The following is a 24765-nucleotide window of genomic DNA, read 5'->3' on the forward strand; positions in this document are numbered from 1 at the left end:
TATATCAGAAAACGTTAATACAGTTTGAGAGTAACTCACTTTCCTCATGCAATTGGCACAGTTATGTAAGCTTCTCACAGAATCTGAGACTTATGGCCTCATTGAGATTTTAGTGGACAGGGCACTCTGCCACAAATAATGGTGGATTATCCTGTCTGCCAAACTAACAGTCAGCCTGTTCTATTTAGAGTCGGGTGGACTGTCATGCTTCCGTCGGTGGGAACTTTCACCAATGGCTGAACATCCTTGGGGCCTTCATTGTAAGTACCTCAGATCATGCACTATTTACTAGGAAAAGCCTGATGTTCCTGAACAACAACAAAATGAAATATCTTAATATGCTCAGTTTTTATTATTTTCATTTCTTTTATACTGTGATGATGTAAGCAGCCATGGATTCTTACCTGCTGCACACTGCTCTCTGGGCACTCTGAATTTTTGTTCCCCGAATCTGGCATTCTCAGGGTGGTGTCCAGCTGGAGTACGGGCCGGTCATCTGTTCCTAAAGCCGGACCCTCAGGCTTCAATCCTGCAGGTGCGCGGCTGTTCTGTCCATCCTGTGCTCTAGGACCCATGTCGCCCACCTGTGGGGCTTCAGTTCTGCTGGTATCCTCTTGCCTGTTGTTCTCACAGTCGAAGAACTCAGCTGTACCTTCCCATGGCTCCTCCACCAAGACCTCTGCATTTTCGCTGAAGTCGCACCCACCCTCCTCAAGTCCATCGGGCACCAGGTAGTCTTCCAGTTCATAATTACTGAGATTTTCCTCATCCTGCTCCCACAGTCCATCATCAAAGTGTGTGAAGGGAGGCGGTCTGGTGACATATTCTCCCCTTCCTGGCCTGTACCCACCCCCACCACTCAGCACCCGGCCACACCCATAAATGGCCCCATTGGACCGCCGCATCCCAAGCACTGGACTCTCTCGATCCTTGGCCTGTGGCCAGTTCTCAGTGTCCGAGAGGTCGGCAGCCAGTTGATCATCCAGTCTGGTGTGGCCATGCTCGCCGCTCTCCAGAATAGGACGAGGGTGGTGGTGGGCAAGTCCCCGCCAGTGCTGGAGTGGTGTGGCAGGGTAGCTGGGTGGTAGACTGGGATCTGGTGTCACATCTGAGGGTGTCAGCCCATTCTCGTAGGGGCTATCATAGCTATCCAGCAGGTCAGCATCAGTCTCCTCTGAGTCCCGGTGTTGGCGTCTGCCTGTGTAATGAAGAGAAGCAAGTGGTTAATTTCTCCCCCATTTTGTGCCACTGAACTAACCAAGCATCTGGCAGTCCAAGAATTAGAAAAAGGAATGTTCAAAATATCGTGTTTGGTAGTGACATCCTGCAGATCTGAGCACCCTCTAATCTTCATATTTCAGTAAGTGACCATGAGCAAAAAGCAGCAGCTACAGCGTCATCAAACATAGCTCTAACGTCATCAGACCTTGAAGCCACTGTATGCTCAATTTTTTAATCCATAGACATCAAAAGACCCATATAGCAAGGTGCAACAAAGAGATGTCCGCTGAGAACCATTCCGTCACCTAACTGCCATGTCGGTCTTTGTCACAGCCATTTCATATTAGGTGTGTGTCCACACCCTCGCGTCAGACATGAAACTCCCCCTGCCAAAAAGATCTTTCCTTGTGCCTGAGTAAGGCACTTATGATGCAAAAAAAGGTTTTTACCTGTGTATCCAGCAATAAGGGTATGAAATCTACATGCAATAAAACCATGGTAGAACTGTTTCAAGCAGGAACCAGAAGACAAAATGATTTACTGTTAAGATCGGAGGCAAGCTTTGCCACAAGGGTAAGTTACCAAATTCTACTTCCTAAATGTTCTAAGCAAGCATGCTGTAGAGAATTACAGCCTCTGTGCTGGAATGTAGAGATAGGATGTAATACTGCATAAGGGTGGACCAAGTCAACTGACCGTATTGCTTGCAATGCACACAATTATATGAGATTTGATTATTGAACAGAAAACCAGTGCACTGTGGACAGTATAGGCAATAGAGGATCTTTATGCACAATTCACAAGATGACCAAGATACAAACTGTCCACGCAGTCGATGAAGAAGCCACAGAAATTGTGTACGTAAAATAAACCATTCTTTGTAGAATTACTATTTTTGGCGCAAATAACCAATGCCAGATTGTGTCCTATCACATGGCCAGGATGTGGGGCCGGAGGTGGGGACCATCTACAGCTGAGCTGCTAGTCTGAGTCAGTTAGTCCCACAATTGAAATCTCAGTCTTAGGTTCACAGAGTTGCTGCTACGTTTTGTTCTTCCAGCAGCTAATAGCAGTCAGACAGTTATTAAAATTGTGCCTTGACTCAGCAGAAGCAAATGGCAAATTTAAGGAGGTGAGGGGGTGCATGATGTGGCGGAAAGCATCATTTCCCATTGTAGGCTGGTCCCTCTGCAGTGTGAAGTTCGAAGAACGGCTCCAGCTGTCAACACACACAGTGCTGCATGCTGCAAGGACTGAATGAAAACCATCCAGAGCACACTGCCGATCAGTGAGTCAATGCTGCCCTCGCGATGCATGCTAAGCTGTGGGAAGCATGCTGCTGGGCCACTGAGTAGTGGTGGTTGGAAGTCCCTCATGCCTTGCCAAGACGTTTTGTGAGCATTCGGCTGTAGTGGTCATCTTTGAATGGACTCCCACACCTTAGTAAAACAGTGTGAAGGTCCCATGAAGCAAGGAAGATATCAGCCATTCTAGGAAGGCTGCCACTTTTACCCCTAAGCCAAGTCTTGAGAGACAGCCAGGAACAAACAAACAAAAGCAATGCGTCCATTTAGGGATGGGTCAACAGACATAAAAGAAGTAGCATGCGGCCATCTTGGAATATGCCTATTTCAAAGACATGAGAGGAAGTATACCTACCCGTACAGATAAAAGTCTATTTATCATTAATATTCTCATTGGTTTTGTGAGGTGAAGTAGAGAGGAGCCTCACTGTGGAAAGCAAACCATGCAACTGGAACGTAAACAAAACTGAGAAAAAACTAAAAGTGACTGCATGACATATAGGTCCTTATAAACAAGCAGAGATCCTTGTAGTTGAAAATTCCAGAGAAGAAGGCCTTAAGACCAGTATGCCGGGTGCTGTAAGAAATTAGTTACTTACTTGTAACTCCAGTTTTCCAGCGTTGGTATCTTTCATATTTTCTCATGCTTCAATCATTCCCCTTTGTCAAACTGGGAATCCCTGGTAATCTTAAATAGCAGTAAACAGGGTTGATATGGCCATAGGACTCAACAACAGAATTTTTAGTAGCACATCCACCTCATTTGAAGCATCCCGAGCTTCAGCCAAAGAGGTGAAGTTCCAGCTCTCCTACGCTACTCCCCCTAGACGCTGCAGTAGCCTAGATTTCATAGCACAAGTGTGAGAAGAGTATGCAATGAATGTGCCTCTGACTGGGAAGGAAGGGGAGTTACTTGCGAATATATGTCAGATATTAACACTAGAGAACTTGAGTAACAGAAACAAACCTACTTTCTTCTCCAGTTCTGGATATTTCATACATCCACACGGTTGAATCAGAATAGTAAGCAGTTCATAACAATTATAATAAATATTAGAAAGCAGGAAGAAGGCTCGGTTTTGGAGGACTGCCTGTCCCACAGCTATGTCAGCTTCTGTGTTCACATCCAGGCAGTAGTGATTAGTGAATGTGTGCCTGCTCCTCCAGGTTGCTACACAAAAGAAGTCTTACCAGGGTACACCAGTGCAGAGTGCAGCAGTTTTAGCCATGCTTCTGGTGGAATGCGCCCTCACCCTTCCCTCGAGCTGACGCATGGCTTTGCTTGGGCAGAAGGTGATGCCCGCTGAGAACCAATGTTCTCTTCCTTTTTTGGACTGGGGTCAACCCCTTCCAAGCTGGCCAAAAGACACAGTTGATCTGATGAATCTATGCTCTTTGTCTCATTGATGTAAAACTTGATACATCTATGAACATCTAAGAAATGCAACAATCTTTCTGCTGACTTTGTTGGATTTGGGAAGAATGAATGTAGTATGACAGTGAAAGTCAGTAGGGACTTTGGGTATGAGTTTAGGATTGGTTCTCAGGATGACTTTGTGAATCGGAGAAGCTGTTCCTTGATATTGGACACTTGCATCTCCCCTACCCCTCTTGCTGAAGTAAACACTAAGAGAAAGGCTGCTTTCTATGTAATTTACATGTGCTTTGTGGATGAGTTCTAAAGGAGGCAACATCAGTTGACTTATTTTATTTATTTGCAAAGTTTTATATAGCGCTGGCTAGACCCGGAGGTATCGGAGCGATTTACATAAGGATCAGCGAGATACATGTTACATAGTTATATCAATTACAGTAACCAAGTACAGACATAGGAGAAAAACATGAGATTACACAAATATGAGTTATTAGCACGTAGCATAGCCAAGACACACGTCATATGGAGAATGAAAGGTAGAGGGGGAATGGTCACAGAGGGAGGAGGCGGGGAGGGAAGGAAACACAACAGGGGGACGAGGAAAACAATGTCCAAAGTCTGGCTGAGTAGGTGACGGCCAAGGGGGTGAACCAGAGTCAAACTCCTCTATAGCTGCATAGGACAGCTCTACCAGGCATCGGCCAAGGTTGCTCAGGCTCCTCGGTAAGTACGGACAGTTATGGTTTGCGCCCAGGGGTCATCGTCATAGTTCCAGCGTAAGCACCAGGCCCGGTGTTACTGGGAAGCGCTGTCCGCCTCGTCCTCCAGCTCAACCCCAGTTTAATTTTGGGCCTCACCCGGAGGAGCTCCAGCTTAGAGCTGTTACTTTGCTGCCATCTAGCTTGCTCCTTCCCTTCACAGCCCACTGCTGAGTGCTATCAGTGTTTGATGGCCTATGTGGATGGTACCGATCCCCTCCTTCTTTACATCCCTCCTGCTGCACTGTGGAGTTTGATGCCACTGGAGCTCTTTATGGCAACACAGCTGCCTCACCCCTTTCAATTTTAGGATCTTCGGCAGTGTGTCAGCCGCCATTTTGGGGTCAGGCACAGCCAGGCCTGGACCCGTTTGGCCGCCGTTGCTAGCTTGAGGTTGGCTGACCTGTCTCGAAATTGCTCCCGCTGGCACCTTGCTCATATCATGCCGATGCAGTGCGTCCCCTCCTCACCGGTTGTACAGATTGCGCCCTCCCGGGAACCACGAGAGCGCACCAAAGACCCTCCACAAGCTCCTACAGTTGCGGTCTGCAGCTGCTCTCATGGTGCTGCGTAGCCTACCGCTCACCGCTCCTCCAGAAAACCCGATGGGATCGCGAACACCACAGGACTTCCCCCTCTCCTCTGGTAAGGCACCTGGGCATCAGCAGCATCTCCGTCGTCAGGCAGACTTAAAAGACATTATTAAGCTCCCAGACACTGGAGGGCATCATACAGGTGGAAACATTTAAAAGAGTCCCTTCAAAAATTGCTTTATGATGCTTTACGAGAACAGAGTGGATAAGGTCTCTTATGTTTTTCTGCACTTGATATTGCCACCAGACTGACTTGCACAGATGAATATTTCAGATCCTTTTTAGCCAACAAGTATCGGAGTATTTGGTGAGGTTGAATAAATATTGGATGAAACCCTTGTCTTTGCACAAGACACAGAAACACTTCCATTTGGCCTTGTATGTCTTTACAGCAGCTGGTGCTCCTGCTAGTGATAGGATGTTCCTATATTCTGTTGGCAAATCCAAGTATCCAAAGTCTAGGAGATCAGGTACCATGGTGAAAGGTCCAATGACTTGGGGTTACGATGAGCATCAGTCCTCGGCATCTGGAGAGGAGCTTGGAGAGTGGTTTCAGTGGTATCACCAGAAGAGCAGAAAGTCACAGGAATTTACTGTACTAATACTGGCAGACTTATGAGAAACGGAGCGCCATTATCTGTCTTCACTTACCTCAAAGCCGTGGGGATTAAGGGAAATGGAGGAAAGGGGTACAGAAAGCCGTTGGAGCATCTGATCAAAAGGCATTGCCCATGGTCCCTGGTTGCCAAAACCTGCTGGCAAAGCATTGACATTTTTTGTTTCTCTGGGGGGCAAATAAATCAATTATGTGCTAACTCCATTTTTGAAAGATGTAGTCGACTTGGTCTTGGTTGAGTTCCCACTTGTGACAGTCTGATAGTTGTGAACTTACAGCATATGCTTGAACATTTCCTCCATCATCTCGTGGCAGACATTTCTGTTCCTCCTCATCCGAATTCACAGAGTCAGGTGAGACTTCCTCTCCCATGTCCTTCGGAGTTGGTTTGTTAACAAGTACGAGAGAGGGTTCCTTTAGAGGTGATTTAGGTGCAGGTATCCGGGAAGGCATAAATGGCAGAGGAGGTAGAGTAAGCAAAGCAGGCAGAGTGGCTGGAATAGACGTACATTAGGGTGCTTAGGCAATATTCTTTGAAAAGTATCCATCATTTAGTGTAATGTAGATTATAAAGCCACAAGCACTTGTAAGACTTCTGGCTCTCTAATGTAACTAGGAGGTACATATGAGTGTTGATTGTCTGGTATAAAATCTTGTTGATATTTATACTCTTGATAAGGTTCTTCTCATCTTTTATGTCCTCAAAGTTTGGGGTGTAGCGTATCCAATTGCACAGGACTGTAGGCAGTCTCTGAGGTAAAGTTGCTGGCATTTTTCTCTGGTTCCAAGTCCAGTATTTCGGTAGGTAAACTTGCTGTCACATTTATTGGTGAAAAGGTAATTTCAGAAAAAGCTGTCATCGACAGTAAGGTGTCAACGTCAAAGGTATTGTTATCATGAATATCGATGGCGATGGTACGGATATCAATCATGGAAGGAGTGACTTTCTTGGATCGGTTGTCTACAGTGTACTGGTTGCTGATAATATCATTGTCATCGAAGTTGAGATTTTCTTCATGATAGTCGTTGACTAAGGGATTTCCATCAAAGGTGATGGTCTTTTGTTCTTTAATGATGGCTGTTCCTCATTGGAACAATAGTTTTGTACAGCTTTTTACACAAACAGGTGTTCTTCCTTCCTTAAGTGTTTTTCTGAGGATACTCCACAGATTTTTTTCTGTGAGGTGGTGAATACAAGAGCTTTTTGAAATAAGTCCAAATTTGGAAACTTCTTTTCAGTACTGCTGTCATGGAAATGCCTGGTGGGGCACTTTTCACAGAATCATCCCCAGAATATGGGGCATTCCCATTAGAAGAAGGGTATTTCTTATTTCTTTCCAGCACTTATAGTCCCAACCTCCTCTGCCTGTCATTCAGAGTTTTAGAAGAAAATATCTTACATACATCATAGCGTGAGGCCTCATGAGTAGGATAAAGGCAGTAAATGCATTACTCATGTGGATCATCAGTATAAATCTTTTTATGTTCACATGTAGAACAGGATTAGAATAAATAGGGTTTCTCTCTGTTGGTCATAGTGACAGTTGGTAACAGAGAAATAAAGGCTCTCTATGGCTGAGAAAAAGGAATTTACCCTAAAAAACAACTCACAGTATTCTGGAAGCTGAAGGTCAGGTTGGTTCTGTTCCAGGGTATCCTAGAAAAGGTATCAGGAGAAGGTCACTGAGAGGTTAGAGTAGAACTTTGCTCAGGGACACCCTCACAAATGGCTTGCAGTAGAAATCTGAACTCTAGTGATTTCTAGGGTGTGCAGGAGAGATGGCACTTCCACCTCATTGGCTGACGTTTGGGTTGCTTTAAATGACGTTGCTGTGCCACTAAACATACACTTTTGGTGAGGCCTATGGCCGTTTTAACACTATTTACTGCTATTTAAGTTTACAGGGGAGTCCGAGCCTGATGAGAGGGAATGATTCAAGTGTGTGAATATATGAAAGCTCCAAACCTGGAGACGATGCAAACATCATCCTGAATCCTGAAAAGACAAAGCTAAAATGTTATGGTTACATTTTCTATGACAACTCCATGTGAACTTACCCGGACTAGATAGGCTTACTAAGAAAAACCATGGCATCCTTGATGCCCTGTGTTCTGATCATTCCTAGCATGCCCAGCTACTGTGCTCAATACATTAGGAACTATGCTAGCATTAGTGTCACCATAAGAACTTAACAAGTAAGGTGGTGCATTCAAGCCAACGAAATGCTCAAACAATGAAGATGAAAGGACAGATATGTCCATATGCCTTGACATATATACATGTCAAGGCATCTAAACACTGCTATGCAGACCTGCAGCATTTCTAAAACCCAGGGACCTGGCTCTATGAATAAACTGCTTATCTCTAAGAATATAATGTTCATCCATATGAAAGTGTGCTTTGTTTCCAAAAGCATGAGTTGCCGTCTTGTTCATTAAATGACTTCTTCCGAATAATAAAGGTTACTCCCAGGAGTAAAGTGCTCAATGCTCTGTTCAGCAATAAGGTTGCTTCCAGGAATTTGGAATAACTGATTATAATGACTTGTTTTTATCCTTTAGTTGGCAAAGGGACTGGGGGGGGTAGTACAATTACCTAGCTGGGATATGGGATGCTCATGGTAATTGGGTAGATATAGAAAAGGATTCACAAGAATAGAAAAAACATACAAACAAAGTTTGGAAATTAAAAAAAATATAACCTGGACCAAATGTTTGCCAGACAGGGTATCTCAGATATTACATTTGTATTCCTATTCTACTGTAATTACCACTGAAATGTTTTTGCCAGGAACTAGGGGTGCTCTTCGTGCTTGACTCGGAGTAAAACTATCTCAAAATGTACTACAGACCCACCCAACACTTCTTACCTCAATATTGAATTGTGGCAATTGAAGGGTTCCTGTGTAATGCCGGGGGTTGGCTGCACAGGACTTTAGGGTTTTGCAGGAATGGCTCAATCCACATGGCTCTACAGCTCCGAGCAGGCAACCAGTCTTCTCGGCAGCCACCACTGATCAACAGTGAAACTATCAGAATGTGCAACATGGAAGCTGCTTATTTCTCTTGGGGTGGTTACTCCCAGTTTGATCTATGTGTCTGGTTGTAGCACCGAGAGGCTGCTGATGATCCACGGTGTACCAGGGGAAATTGTCTGGGAAGACATGGATTCTGTCTCGTCAAACCTGTGGTGTCCAAATAGCCTAGCTGCTGTGAACTACTCGGACCACACTAACGACAACACATTTTAACAGCTTGGGATAGACGGGTGTGGGCTTCGATCCCCTTCGTCTAAGATTCTGTCACTTTGGGGCAGACCAGGGACAGTGGGCATTTGAGAAGGTACTGAGACTGCCTACATGTGATGCCATCCTCGACAGCAGGGAATACCCAAAATTGAGATGACCCCAATAGGTATGTTCCCAGGCTCCACCCAGCATGCAAAGGCCATCATTTCAATTCCCACTCAGCCACAGTTTCCTTAGGTCCCTCCCACACCTCTATCTCCGACTCCCCCTCTTACCTGGCACATCCAGTAACAGTTCCAAGTCCTGGGTCATGATTTTAGCCATCCGACAGGCTTCCATGGCTCGCTGTGCAGCCAGCATTGCAGCATCGGCCTTCCGACGAGCTTCACTAGTCCTGTGGAAGAGAGGACAGTGTTCACAAGGGAGCACACTTGGACGTCAAAGAATCAGGCAAAAGCCGGGGCACATTACAGATATTCTTAAGGTATCGACATAAAAATGTGAGACCCTCAAATAGCCTATGAATAGCCTATGAACAGACCAAGGCCGGGATGACATTTAAACTATTCATGACATGTGACACGTAGGAAGGCCTAGCTGGCACATTGCAGAACAATAAAATAACTGGGAGCTATTGCTTTACTTTTGTACATCCATACTTCTCTCACATATCCAATATTCTGCATATAACTTTTAGTTAAGTAGCAAATGTGTATTATTGAGGCAATTTATTTTTCGTCAGAGTAAACCTGGTTAAGTGAAACAGTTCTGCATCTTACTGATACTGATATAATATAATTCTGTCTTTTATTGGCAGGACTTATGAGTTTGCAGTTATTGTCAAAGCCTTACAATAGGTGTTTGTTAGACCTGCCAGCCCTTGGCTGTCCCCTCCTCATTTTTTTTCCTCCCTTTACCATCTAATTTTTCTGTCCACTAGTTTTTTTGGTGTTGATTTATAGGCTCTGGGTGCCCCATCATCACTAATTGATGGTGTGGCGCAAGGCGCTTCCCTAAAATGGAGGGAGGGAGAGAGCTCCTCCACAAAATGGTGGTCCCAACTGTCATCTCAGAACCTGGGCCATAGACTGCCATGGGGGGTTCCGGAACCTTCTGGACCACTCTGGTCAGTCAGGGCCCAGGTTATAAATAGAGGTGAAGGGGGGTCGGCCATTTTAGAAGGTAGCTGAGCTGTGAGGTAGTCAGGAGTAAGGCACCTGAGTGGGGAGGTGGCTGCGCTAGAGAGGGAATTGACAGGTATTAGGGTCTGCATGACTTCCCTCATCAGCTGATACCACCCTCGACCTCTTAACCTGTCCCTGACCCCAGCCACTGACTTTGGGGGACATCTTCACCTCAAGAGACTCCTGTTTAGTCAGAATTCCTGAAGGAAGACCAGGGGGGAAGCCTCCGTCCTGAGCCATACCTCTCTCACCCTGATTGTGCCCGGGATTTTGAATCAAACAAGGTTTAACATCTGGCCACCAGTCCTGCCTGTTTGGAAGGTGACTGAGCCCAAGAGATAAGCATTTGGTTGGCTTATTTGTCCGCCCTGGAGTGAACGCGGCACCCTTAATTTTAGCCCCCCCTGGCGCGAGTCCCCGCCTGGATCACTCACCGCCGCAACCCCATGATTGGGAGGTTGCCTGCTTTCGCTAGGAGGTTGCCGGTGGTCTCTGGGAGGTCTGTGGGGAGAATCGGGACTCCCTGGTGAGGGCCGGTGAGCAGGCGATGCGCCTGAGGAACTGAGGAGAAGTACATCCAGGAAGTAGAGGTCGCGTAAGGCCGTGAAGCGCCTTCCCAGTGTCACGTGACGAGGGCAGATTCAGTAGCGCCGCCCCACTGTTGCCGGAAAAAGGAGTAGGCCGCGCCCCCGCAAGCCGCGTTGCCTCAAGCGGCCGCGGGCGCGGATCCCAGCAGCGGCGGAGTGGAGCCGAGTCAGCGCCTGGCCTACGTAGCCGTGTGGGGTCCGGGGACGACTCTGCGCCCGTGTTGTGGATCGCTGGTGCGAGGATTCCTCCCGCGAGAAGACCCCGCCTCAGGGAAATCCTTGGGGGAGGTGGCCGGTGGGTGTGCCCCGTGTTCGCCCCCCCTGAGGGACCTCCCTTTGCCAATCCACTGAGCCCCGTCTGTCCCGCGTGAAGTGGGAACTGAACTCCCAGCACCGCCGATCTTCCCAGACAGAGGAGGACACCGAGGTTGAACAGTAAGCTGGGCTTAAGGAGAAAAGGGAAGGGGGGGTGGAACCGAGCAGGTGAAGACCTGGCAGTCCCGGCTGATGGTCCCATGGGAAGCCAGGATCTGGGAGTAAGATTGCCAGCACAAAGAAAGATTCATGTGTAATGTTCAACTGTAATAGCTTGATTGCCAGCCCCAAGAAAGTTTCATGTGTAATGTTCAACTGTAATAGCTTGATTACCAGTAGCAAAGGAAGTTTCAGGGGCCCTGCTCAAATGTAACAGCTTGATTCCCAGCAACAGACTAGATTTGCAGTATAGCGCCTAATGGTAAAAGCGTGATCTTATACAACAGCCTAAGATCCAGGTAGTAAAGCGGTTAGTGTAGACATGGGACTGAGGGGCAACGAGTGGGCTTGTTGACCTTTTGACATGCCGTGCCATGAGACCATTGTGGGAAACACTACAAGTGGGAATTTAATATGGCGCTCTAGGGTCTAGGCGCTGGATTGACACATCCGATGATGTTTAGGTGGGGGGGCTATACTGAAGTAAAAGAAGGAATTGTATTGTTGACTGGAATACTATGAAATGTTTGCACCTGAAATGTGATGGTTAGAATTGATTGAGCGCAATTAAAAAGGAAATATAAAACTTCCTCTTATCAGTTCTACTTACTCGGTGTAGCGTCCTTTTTGAGTGGTGCAGCGCTGAAGTGGGAATTGGGTGTGATGCAAGCGCAACATGCGATTCCGGAGAAAAAGCCTTTCTGCCTGAGCCAAGCTACCCCAAGGACGTCAGGTCCAACAAGTTGGTGTTCAGCGGTGGGCTCCTGAGTCTGTGCTTGCATCCATTCAGTAGCAGTTTAGCGTGCGCCACACCCTACACCTGATTGTTGTTTTTTTATTGGAGTTTTCTCCAGGTTGTCTCCCTGATTGGAATTTTTTCGAAATTATTCTGTCCTGTGGTGTGACATTTCCTTTTAGAGGAAGGGTCTCCTAACGTGAAGTTATTTTCCGCAGTGTTGGGGCCCACCTGGCAGGATGGAGTTTGAGTTGGGTAGGCTGGAAGAGTATACCGTAACCCAGCTAAAGGAATTCTGCCAGGAGAGGGGGGTATTTTTCAAGCAGGGGGCAAAGAAAATAGAACTCCAAACTAGCTTGAGAGCCTGGGTTATGGCCCACCCTAGCGGAAAACGGGAGGAGGAGGGGCCGGGACCGGACCCTACGGAAGGGACAGAATCACTTTTCCCCCCTGAAAGCAGCAATATGGATGTAGGACCTAGTGCCCCTTCAAGAGCGGGTAGTAGCGCTTCGGGGGGAAGCCTGTCTTCAGCTGAATTAGTCGACAGGAGGGAGGAGAGGCAGTTCAAAATGGATTTAGCCCGCCTGGAAAAAGGAAGGGAGGAGCGGAGGTTCCTCCATGAGCTTCATCTGAAAGAATTGGAACTCAACGCCCTACAGCTTGGAACCCCCAGCAGTCCCAATGGTGGCAGCGTACATAGAGAGATTACCAGGGAGCCCAGACCCTATCTACCCAAGGACGTAGTCGCCAGCTACGGTGTCGGGGATGACATTGCTAAGTGGTTGGCTGCCTATGAGGTCTCCTTACGAGCCCATGGGATCCCCGAGGCTCAGTGGGGGGGTGGTCTTTATAGGTATATGCCTCCGGTGGGGAGGGACGCCCTTTTAGCTCTGGAACGAGAGCAGACCAATTACCCCACCATGAAGGTCGCCTTAATTAGAAAGTTTGGGCTGACCCCTGAGAAATACAGGCAGAGATTCTGGGGTAGCCAAAAGCTGGCCACCCAAAATTGGGTGGACTTCTTGGATTACAACAAAAAGGCCTTGGAGGGCTGGGTACAGGGCAGTGAGGTGAAAGACTACGAGGGGTTGTATAACCTGGTTTTAAGGGAGCACCTCCTCGAGAAAAGTTTTCCAGAGCTGCGTCAACACCTGGTGGACAGCAAGCTAACTAATCCTAGGAAGCTTGCAGAGGAGGCGGATATCTGGGCAAGTACCCGGGTATCCTCAAAAGGGACTGGAGGGAATTTCCAAGGGGCTGGTCAGGCTGCCCCCCAGAAGAAAGAGGGGGGAGACAAAAAGAAGGAGTTCCCTAAAGGCCCCCAAAAGAGTTCACAAGGAAAGGGATTAGGATTCCCTACTAAGGTTGGCCCCCACAAACCCCCTTATCCTGACCGTGGTCAGCAGCCTAGGGTTGTCCGTTGTTATGAGTGTGGCGAGATTGGGCACTATAAGGGGGATACCAAGTGTCCCAAGAGACCACACCCTCCCATTGGAGGTAGACCCCTGGGGTGGCGAGCGTAGTGCTCGGGGAGGAGTTGCCCCTAGATAAGGGAGGTGAGTGGGCAGGGCTAACATTAGTGTCCCTAAGGGATTGTGAGATGGTTCCCAAGACCCAGGTGCCCTCAAATACTACTAAGTATAGGCAATGGGTCACCATCAATGTCCAGAGGGTGGAGGCTCTGAGGGACACAGGAGCCAGCATGACTATGGTAAGGAGTCAGCTGGTGTCCCCTGAGCAGGTGGTTCCCAACGTAGTTCACCCGGTTGTGATGGCTGACAACCGAGAGGGTCACTATCCGGTGGCCCAGATTCCCTTTGAGTGGGGAGGAGTTGCGGGTCCTCTACGGGTTGCGGTAATCCCTGCCATGCCGGTCGACTGTCTGTTGGGAAGTGACCTTGAACATACGGCATGGAAGGAGGTCGAGTTCAAGGCTCACATGGAGATGTTGGGGACACCTGAGTGGACTTGTGCCAACACACGGTCCGTGACTGCCCGAAGAGGGGGTTCACAGAGGTTGGAGCCTGGGACAAAGGCCCAACCAGCTGCCAAAAAGGGTAAACGGGGACAGGGGAAGCCTGCCCCGGCTTCTGCACCTCAGAAGGTGGATGGGGCGACTGAAGTGGTCCCGGAGTCTACAGAGGGAGATGTGACCTCCCTAGAGGGCTTACCTACCCCTGCAGAATGGCAGGTGGAGGGAGGACCTACTAGGGAGGAGCTTTGTCGGGCCCAGAAGGAGTGCCCTACCCTTGAGGGTTTTCGGCGTCAGGCCGAAGCCCAGGCAGCGGGTAACAATACGGGGAACTTCCACATATATTGGGAAGATGGTCTCCTCTATAGCGAACCCAAGGCTCCGGTGCATGGGTCATCCCGGGCCTTGGTAGTTCCCCAGCGTTACAGAGCCTTCTTGTTGGGATTGGCTCATGAAATACCCTTGGCAGGACACTTGGGACAGGACAAGACTTTTGCTCGGCTTGTCCCTCATTTCTACTGGCCTCAAATGAGGATTACGTCCGACACTTTTTGTAGGACGTGTGTAACCTGCCAAGCTAGTGGGAAAACAGGGGTGAAGCTGAAGGTTCCCCTGGAACCACTGCCTGTCGTTGGCATCCCCTTTGAAAGGGTGGGCATCGACATTGTTGGGCCATTATATCCACCAACGTCTGCCGGTCACAGGTTCATCCTGGTTCTGGTAGATCATGCCACCCGGTACCCGGAGGCAATCCCTCTGAGGACCATTACTGCACCTGCGGTGGCCCGGGCTCTGATGGGGATTTTCACCCGGATGGGGTTCCCCAAGGAAGTTGTGTCGGACAGAGGTACCAACTTCATGTCGGCATACATGCGGGCTATGTGGAAAGAGTATGGAGTCACTTACCGGTTCTCCACCCCTTATCACCCCCAGACCAATGGTCTGGTGGAAAGGTTTAACAAAACCTTAAAGGGCATGATCAGGAGTCTGCTCGAGAGCCTGCGGAGGAAATGGGACGTCCTCCTACCTTGTTTGCTATTTTCCTACAGGGAGGTACCACAGAAGGGAGTGGGCTTCAGCCCCTTCGAGCTGTTGTACGGACACCCTGTTCGTGGACCCCTCAGCCTGGTGAAGGATGGATGGGAAAGGACTCCCAGAAAACTTCCCCAGGATGTGGTGAGCTATATGCTGGCCTTTCGTAGCCAAATGGCTCGGTTGTGGAAGCAGGCTTCCGAGAATCTAGAAGCCAGTCAGACGGTCATGAAGGTATGGTATGACCGAAATGCTCACCCGGTGGAGCTGGAGCCTGGCCAGAAGGTGTGGGTCATGGAGCCTGGAGAGCTTAGCGCCCTCCAGGATCGCTGGTCAGGCCCCTTTGAGGTGATTGAGAAGAAGGGCAAGGTCACATATGTGGTGGACCTTAAGACCCCCAGGCAGCCCCATCGAGTGCTCCATGTCAACCGCCTCAAACCCCACCAAGAGAGACCAGAGGTCACTTTGATGATGGTGACTGATGGATCAGAGGAAGAGGAAAGTGAACCTCTTCCTGATCTTTTTGCGTCCCAGGAAATGGATGGGTCAGTGGAGGGAGTGATCCTCTCACCATCCCTAACTCCCGAACAGCGGAGGGACTGTCGCCAGGTTTTGGAACAGTATGCTTCCTTGTTCTCACTTATCCCGGGGAGGACTCATCTGTGTACCCATGACGTGGACACAGGGGACAGACCACCTGTGAAGTCCAAGTCCTACCGTTTATCGGATAAGGTGAAGGCTAGCATCCATGGAGAAGTTACCAAGATGCTAGAGCTGGGGGTGATTGAACCTTCAAGCAGTCCCTGGGCCAGTCCGGTGGTACTGGTACCCAAAGCTGCCCTGCCGGGCACTACCCCGGAACTCCGGTTCTGTGTGGATTACAGGGGACTGAATTCTGTGACAAAGACCGATGCTCATCCTATCCCAAGGGCGGATGAGCTCATTGACCGGTTGGGAGCCGCCCAATATCTGAGTACCTTTGACCTTACATCTGGGTACTGGCAGATCTCCCTGACAGATGGAGCAAAGGAAAAGTCAGCCTTCTCCACACCTGAGGGTCACTACCAGTTCTGTGTAATGCCCTTTGGGCTCAAGAACGCCCCTGCCACTTTTCAGCGGCTGGTGAACCAGGTCCTCTCCGGGATGGAGGCCTTTTCGGTTGCTTACCTGGATGACATTGCTGTCTTCAGCAGCAGCTGGGAGGACCATTTGTGTCACCTTCAGGCTGTCCTTCAGGCTTTGCAGCAGGTGGATCTGACGATCAAGGCCAGTAAGTGCCAGATCGGGCAGGGGTCGGTAGTGTACCTCGGTCACTTGGTGGGTCGGGGCAAGGTTCAACTCCTCCAGGCCAAGATTGAAACTATCATGGCCTGGGAGCCGCCCAAGACTCAGACGGAGGTCCGAGCCTTTCTGGGCCTCACCGGTTATTACCGACGCTTCGTCAAGGGGTATGGTACTATCGTGGCTCCTTTGACTGAGCTCACCTCCAAAAAGCACCCTCGACGGGTAATCTGGACCGAGGGGTGTCAACAAGCCTTTGACACCTTGAAAAAGGCAATGTGTGCGGCACCTGTTCTCAGGGCCCCTGACTTCTCCAAGGAATTCATTGTTCAAACGGATGCGTCGGAGCATGGCATCGGGGCAGTGCTGTCGCAACTTAACGAAGAGGGTCTGGACCAACCTGTGGTTTTCCTGTCTAGGAGACTACTCCCCCGGGAACAGAGGTGGAGTGGGATTGAGAGGGAGGCTTTTGCAGTGGTGTGGGCTCTGAAGAAGCTGCGGCCATACCTGTTTGGCTCGCACTTCCTGGTTCAGACCGACCACCGGCCCCTCAGGTGGCTGATGCAAATGAGGGGCGAGAATCCCAAGTTATTGAGGAGGTCCATCTCCCTACAGGGAATGACCTTTAGGGTGGAACATCGCCCAGGAGTGGACCACGCCAATGCTGACGGTCTCTCCAGGTATTTCCGCCTTAGTGAAGAGAACTCCCAAGGGATTGGGTAGCTCTCCCCACTTTCAGCTGGGGGGGACGCGTGTTAGACCTGCCAGCCCTTGGCTGTCCCCTCCTCATTTTTTTCCTCCCTTTACCCTCTAATTTTTCTGTCCACTAGTTTTTTTGGTGTTGATTTATAGGCTCTGGGTGCCCCATCATCACTAATTGATGGTGTGGCGCAAGGCGCTTCCCTAAAATGGAGGGAGGGAGAGAGCTCCTCCACAAAATGGTGGTCCCAACTGTCGCCTCAGAACCTGTGCCATAGACTGCCATGGGGGGTTCCGGAACCTTCTGGACCACTCTGGTCAGTCAGGGCCCAGGTTATAAATAGAGGTGAAGGGGGGTCGGCCATTTTAGAAGGTAGCTGAGCTGTGAGGTAGTCAGGAGTAAGGCACCTGAGTGGGGAGGTGGCTGTGCTAGAGAGGGAATTGACAGGTCTTAGGGTCTGCATGACTTCCCTCATCAGCTGATACCACCCTCGACCTCTTGACCTGTCCCTGACCCCAGCTACTGACTTTGGGGGACATCTTCACCTCAAGAGACTCCTGTTTAGTCAGAATTCCTGAAGGAAGACCAGGGGGGAAGCCTCCGTCCTGAGCCATACCTCTCTCACCCTGATTGTGCCCAGGATTTTGAATCAAAAAGGCTTAACGTCTGGCCACCAGTCCTGCCTGTTTGGAAGGTGACTGAGCCCAAGAGATAAGCATTTGGTTGGCTTATTTGTCCGCCCTGGAGTGAACGCGGCACCCTTAATTTTGGCCCCCCCTGGCACGAGTCCCCGCCTGGAGCACTCACCGCCGCAACCCCGAGATTGGGAGGTTGCCGGTGGTCTCTGGGAGGTCTGTGGGGAGAATCGGGACTCCCTGGTGAGGGCCGGTGAGCAGGCGACGCGCCTGAGGAACTGAGGAGAAGTACATCCAGGAAGTAGAGGTCGCGTAAGGCCGTGAAGCGCCTTCCCAGTGTCACGTGACGAGGGCAGATTCAGTAGCGCTGCCCCACTGTTGCCGGAAAAAGGAGTAGGCCGCGCCCCCACAAGCCGCGTTGCCTCAGGTGGCCGCGGGCGCGGATCCCAGCAGTGGCGGATTGGAGCCAAGTCAGCGCCTGGCCTACGGAGCCGTGTGGGGTCCGGGGACGACTCTGCGCCCGTGTTGTGAATCGCTGGTGAGAGAATTCCTCCCGCGAGAAGACCCCGCCTCATGGAAATCCTTGTGGGAGGTGGCCGGTGGGTGTGCCCCGTGTTCGCCCCCCCTGAGGGACCTCCCTTTGCCAATCCACTGAGCCCCGTCTGTCCCGTGTGAAGTGGGAACTGAACTCCCAGCACCGCCGATCTTCCCAGACAAAGGAGGACACCGAGGTTGAACAGTAAGCTGGGCTTAAGGAGAAAAGGGAAGGGGGGGGGGTGGAACCGAGCAGGTGAAGACCTGGCAGTCCCGGCTGATGGTCCCATGGGAAGCCAGGATCTGGGAGTAAGATTGCCAGCACAAAGAAAGATTCATGTGTAATGTTCAACTGTAATAGCTTGATTGCCAGCACAAAGAAAGATTCATGTGTAATGTTCAACTGTAATAGCTTGATTGCCAGCACAAAGAAAGTTTCATGTGTAATGTTCAACTGTAATAGCTTGATTGCCAGCCCCAAGAAAGTTTCATGTGTAATGTTCAACTGTAATAGCTTGATTACCAGTAGCAAAGGAAGTTTCAGGGGCCCTGCTCAGATGTAACAGCTTGATTCCCAGCAACAGACTAGATTTGCAGTATAGCGCCTAATGGTAAAAGCGTGATGTTATACAACAGCCTAAGATCCAGGTAGTAAAGCGGTTAGTGTAGACATGGGACTGAGGGGCAACGAGTGGGCTTGTTGACCTTTTGACATGCCGTGCCATGAGACCATTGTGGGAAGCACTACAAGTGGGAATTTAATATGGCGCTCTAGGGTCTAGGCGCTGGATTGACACATCCGATGATGTTTAGGTGGGGGGGCTATACTGAAGTAAAAGAAGGAATTGTATTGTTGACTGGAATACTATGAAATGTTTGCACCTGAAATGTGATGGTTAGAATTGATTGAGCGCAATTAAAAAGGAAATATAAAACTTCCTCTTATCAGTTCTACTTACTCGGTGTAGCGTCCTTTTTGAGTGGTGCAGCGCTGAAGTGGGAATTGGGTGTGATGCAAGCGCAACATGCGATTCCGGAGAAAAAGCCTGTCTGCCTGAGCCAAGCTACCCGAGGACGTCAGGTCCAACAGTGTTAAACAGATGTTGTAACAGTTTTACATAGAAACATGTTTTGTCTTTGTTGTTGTTAGCAGTGGATAAATAATCCACTGCTGTTTCTACTATCTTTGCAATAAAATGGTAGTGGTAATAGAATAGGAATTAAAAATTGCAGTATGCTGCTTCTATATTTTAAAAATGGGTCCCCAGGGACATGGCATAGACTTCAATAATCTGTTAATTGTTTAAAAACAAAATTGAGTTTTAGTTAACCCCTTCACTGCTAGGTCTTTCTCCCCCCTGTGCTAAGCCTTTTTTTGGCTATTCGGGGTAGTTCGCACTTAGGCTCCTGTAACTTTTTGACCAGATAAGGTATCCACGCCAAATTTGCGTCCTTTTTTCCAACATCATGGGGACTCTAGGGTACCCAGGGTTTGTGTATTCCCCTGGAAGGGACCCAGAAATTAGCCAAAATACAGCTACATTTTGTTTGTTTTTTGGAAAAATGGGAAAAAGGGCTACAGATGAAAGCGTCTTGTTTTTTTCCCTGCAAATGGTATAAAAAAAGGGGTTGTGGTGCTGAAATCACCATCTTCCCTGCTTTCAGGGACAAGCAGACTTTTGTCGGAACACCAAAATTGTTTACACAGTTTTGGCATTTTTCTGGGACATAGCATATTTTTGCAATTGTTTGTGCTTTCAACCTCCTTCCAGTTAATGGTAGAAATGGGTATGAAAGCAATAATGGGTCCTGGAAAGCTATACATTTTAGAAAAGTAGACAAAATTCTGAATTCAGCAAGGGGTCATTTGTAACCCTGGGCGTAGTTCGCGAAGTAGCGCTACGCGTAGCTACGCAAAGTGCACTTAGCACTACGCGAGCTGCGCGTAGCACTTCGCGAAATAAGTAGTACCCTGTTCGCACTGTGCAAGATGTTGTTTTCAATGATTGCACAGTGCAGACAAGCATCTGGCACTGTGCAATCATTGAAAACGGCATCTTGCACAGTGCGAGCTGTAGTTTTCTGCCGCTCAAGTAGATTTTTACTCGAGCAGCAGCTTTCTCAATGCAGACTGGTAGTTTCTCATCGCGAGCGGTCGCGAGCATACGCGACCACTCGCAATGAGAAACCTGACCTCCCCGCGTTGAAAATCTCGCCGGGAGCTTCATTTTCCAACTTGATGTTGCTGATCGCGAATGAGGAAAAAGTCTCGCCGGGATGTCATTTTGCTTGCTCGCGGTCACCAACTTGATGTTGAGGACTGCGAGCAACCAAAAAATGACCGCTGCACTACGCTACGCTACGCGTTTGCACTGTGCTACGTGCAATTCGCATCGTGTGAAGTAGCTCAAACTTCGCAAACTACGCGAGCGTAGTGTAGTGTAGTGCTTTGCCCAGGCTTAGTCATATGTGTAGATCCTTCAAGGTTTCTTTATAGAAACCAACAGTTAAATATAGGAAAAATTGAAAATTAGTTGAAAAAAACAGCCATTTGTGCCAATGTTTTCACCTGTATCTTTTAATTGTGACAGCTGTTTGAAAGCAATATACCGTTACCTTCGCTAGACCTTTGTGGTTGTGGGGATATATAGTACTTGTCGGTTCACCAAGAATCCGACGAACCCAGAGCCAATAACTGAGCAGCGTCTTGCAATGTTTTTTCATTATGTTCCAGGTATATAGCAATTAATTTGGGAAAATAAATACATGGAAAAATGGGTATGAAAGACATCTATGTATTTCTGAAATTGGAACAAAATATAAGGTTTAGAAACAATAGGTATTTGCACATTTCCAAAATTGTGAGTACCCATTCTAGCAGGAGACTTATAGGTCATTTTTCAAAATGACTTATTTTTTACACATTGTCTTTCATTTGGAAGGCAGAAATGCATCGAAAGTCAATACGTAATAACAGTTGCTCTACAATTCTTTGTTACCCTAAGTCTCCCGATAAAAATGGTACCTCACTTGTTTGGGTAGGCCTAGTGCCTGCGACAGGAAACGGTCCAAAACGCAACATGGACACACTTTATTTTTATAGTGAAAACTGACCCTTTTTTGCAAAGTGCCTAGCTGTAGATTTTGAACCCTAGCTCTGCCGGCACATAGGGAAACCTAGCAAACCTATACATTTTTGAAAACTAGACACCCAGGGGAATCCAGGATGGGGTGACTTGACTGGCTATCACCAGGTTCTCTTACCCAGAGTCCCTTGCAAACCTCAACATTTGTGAAAAAATAAAATACAATTTTCCCCACATTTCTCTGGTGGAAAGTTCTGGAATCTGCGTGGATACACAAATTCCACCCACCACGCATTCCCCAAAGTCTCCCGAGAAAAATGGTACCTCACTTGTGTGGGTTGGCCTAGTGCCCGTGACAGGAAACAGCCCAAAACGCAATGTGGACACACCACATTCTCACAGTGAAAAGTGACCCTTTTTTTTTTGCAAAGTGCCTAGCTGTAGATTTTGAATCCTAGCTCTGCCGGCACCTAGGGAAACCTAGCAAACCTATAAACATTTTTAAACTAGACACCCAGGGGAATCCAGGATGGAGTGACTTGACTGGCTCTCACCAGGTTCTTTTACCCCCTGCAAACATCACAATTTGTATAAAAAAAACACATTTTCCTCACATTTCTGTGGTGGAAAGTTCTGGAATCTGCGTGGATCAACAAACTTCCACCCACCCCCTATTCCCCAAAGTCTTCTAAGAAAAATGGTACCACACTTGTGTGGGTAGGAACAGTGCCCGCAACAGGAAACGGCCCAAAACGCAACCTGGACACACCACATTTTCACAGTGAAAACTGACCCATTTTTTGCAAAGTGCCTAGCTGTAGATTTTGAACCCTAGCTCTGCCGGCACCTAGAGAAGCCTAGCAAACCTATACATTTTTGAAAATTAGACACCCAGGGGAATCCAGGATGAGGTGACTTGACTGGCTCTCACCATTTTCTGTTACCCAAATTCCCTTGCAAACCTCAAGACTGAATATTGCCAATTTGTCTGGGGGGGAACAAAGGCCCTTGCCCAAGGGGCTGCTCCCCACTCCCTGGTGTCCAGTGGGTGGATCGCTGCTTGGGTATCACCCTCCTGGGGCAATCCCCAAGCAGGGAGGGAGGGGTGCCATTGGAAAGGGGAGATTATACCCTTCCCAATGATACCTCTCCCATCTTTCTACATGCTTAGGGGCTGAGATAGCCCCCTGAGCACCTAGAAAGTGAAACTGAAATGAGCCTAAAGGCTCATTTCAATTTCCGTTTCTGTGAAATGACGTCAGCGCAATGTGCGCGCTAATCGTCATTTCACAGAAACGGGGGTGAGGGGCCTCGGGAGCTGGGGAAGCTCTTCCCCAGCTCCCGAGGCTACAGGGGAGAAATAGAAATCCCTCTGGTGCCTGCACCAGAGGGATTTCCGGTGCCATGTGCCAGGACCACCGAGAGCCGTCTTGCGCACACGAGCACCGTGGCGCAGGACGGCTTCCGGCCGTCCTGCACACCTAAGGGGTTAAGAGGTTTAGTTAAGGGTTAAAGCAGAGATTGTGTTAGAGTAAGCATCAGGGTTAAGGTTTACGCTAGGGTTCAGGAAGGGGTTATGGTAAAGGTAAGGGAGTTTACCAGGGTGAGTTTTATAGTTATGGTTAGGTTAGGTGGTACTGTTAGTGTTATGAGTATGAGATAGAGCAAGGGTTAGACTTGTGGTTGGGAGTATGGTTAATGTGGGGGCTAGAGTTAGCTCTGTGGTTAAAATGTGGTCAAGAGGCATAGGTGGTACATTTTAACTTTTTTACCACTACTTATTTATGTCTGTAATCAAACTAGATGTTAGTCACATTTTTGCAGCACCTTTAAAGGACGGAGTTTCTTAAGATTGTACTACTGAATATCGAGGCTAAGACTATTAAGACACAAGAATATTGTGCCAAAATATGGGAGACACATAAAGGAGGTATTCCAAACTCTACGCTTGCGTACCTTGAAGATATATGTATATTGTCAAGGTACATATAATTAGAGTTAGGGAAAGAAAATCTATACTTACCTTTCGATATTTTTATCTTGAGATTTGTATACCTTGATATTCTAGTTTCGATATTTGGGGTGCATGCCATTTTTTACACATTGTATTATCTCAAAGAATTTTCACCAGCAGAGAGAGGATGTTGTACGCACTTTAAAGGTTTGTGAAAACACTGATCTTGATCAGGGGTATGTGAAAGTGCATCATTTTTTGTTGCAAAATTCTTTAAATTCCATGGAAGTTTTAAAAATGTTACATTTTCATAGCAAAATGTTGTTTACACTTTTTAAGCAAGCACTTGTGTAAAAAAGTATCACAAGGTACCATCAAATACAGGTTTCAATAGAAATCTCTCAGTGACACATTTTCTGTGTGAACTAATCTTCTGCTGCTTTCTTGCAAGACTTTTGTCAGTGAGGTGTGCATTCACATAAAAAACAATACACAACATTGCTCAATTTTACATTTCATGAACTTCACAGGTGTATTTACAATTTTGCCCAGGCCTGTTGGTGAACTCCAAGCCCATGAGGTGTGTTTCTTCATTTCTTTGGCAGTGCATAAGAAAGTGCATCACGCTTTCCTCAAAGTCCTGGTCACACTGCAGACAAATCTTGTCTGGTTCTGCTTACTGCATCTGTCTATACCTACCCCTTTCTAGTCGGTGATTGCTGTACTTTTTTGTTATTGGAGGTTCTCCACCTTGGTTAGATGTTTCACAACCTTTCATATTGCTTCAGGTTAGTAGCTCTGTTTTCCAGCTAGATTTTATATATTTGTTCATTGTTTTGCCAGCAGGGTCAGGTAGTGTCAATCTGGGTTGTTCATGTTTTTTTGGGGGGAGGAGTGTGTGTATCAGTCTGTCGCCACCCTGACTGCCAAGTCTCCCTATGCTAAAGTGTAGAAAAAGTAAATAGGTTTATTCAAGTTGGAAAAAGTTTCTTGAAATAATATTTACGTAAATATTAATATAAACTATTTTTATATATTTATTTTAAATGTTGAACTAAAGAAAAAATTATTAAATTACATTAAATATATTTTTCTCAAGATTAAATCAAATAATTAATTCCCACCAACATTTTTTTTCTTACTATGGATTAATAATTATTATAGGGGATGTATAATATTAACTTAATGCAATTTAATTATGCGTAATAAAATGTATTGTTACATTACTTTTTAAATGCAAGAAATTGTATTAAAATTTTATTAGAATATTTCAGAATTAAATTTAAAAGTATTCACTATTTAATATATTTGTTTTAATATTAAAATGTATGTATTTATATTTTGTACCATGTAAATAAATTTAATATAATTTAACTTCATTTCCTATTGGGTTTATTTTAGTCCCTAACTCCTTTGATTTCTATTGGAGGGTGTTCCAGTACTTGTGGCTGGCCAAGTATTTTACTGCCATTTTG

The 24765-nt window shown here is 47.5% G+C and overlaps 1 protein-coding gene across 1 annotated transcript in view; it reads right to left on the minus strand.

The window, feature by feature from the left end:
- Positions 1-281: 281 nt before the first annotated feature.
- LOC146870749 (junctophilin-4-like) overlaps positions 282-24765 on the minus strand; it is a 595133-nt gene continuing 570649 nt past the window's right edge. Inside the window, exons 3-5 of the mRNA XM_085644053.1 lie at positions 9391-9509; positions 405-1198; positions 282-308 (exon numbers count right to left, since the gene is read on the minus strand). Of these exons, the coding sequence (XP_085500179.1) occupies positions 282-308; positions 405-1198; positions 9391-9509 (940 nt within the window). The remainder of the gene's footprint in view (positions 309-404; positions 1199-9390; positions 9510-24765) is intronic.

Source organism: Triturus cristatus, chromosome 1_1 (genome assembly GCF_964204655.1).
Source record: "Triturus cristatus chromosome 1_1, aTriCri1.1, whole genome shotgun sequence".
NCBI classification, from domain to species: domain Eukaryota; kingdom Metazoa; phylum Chordata; class Amphibia; order Caudata; family Salamandridae; genus Triturus; species Triturus cristatus.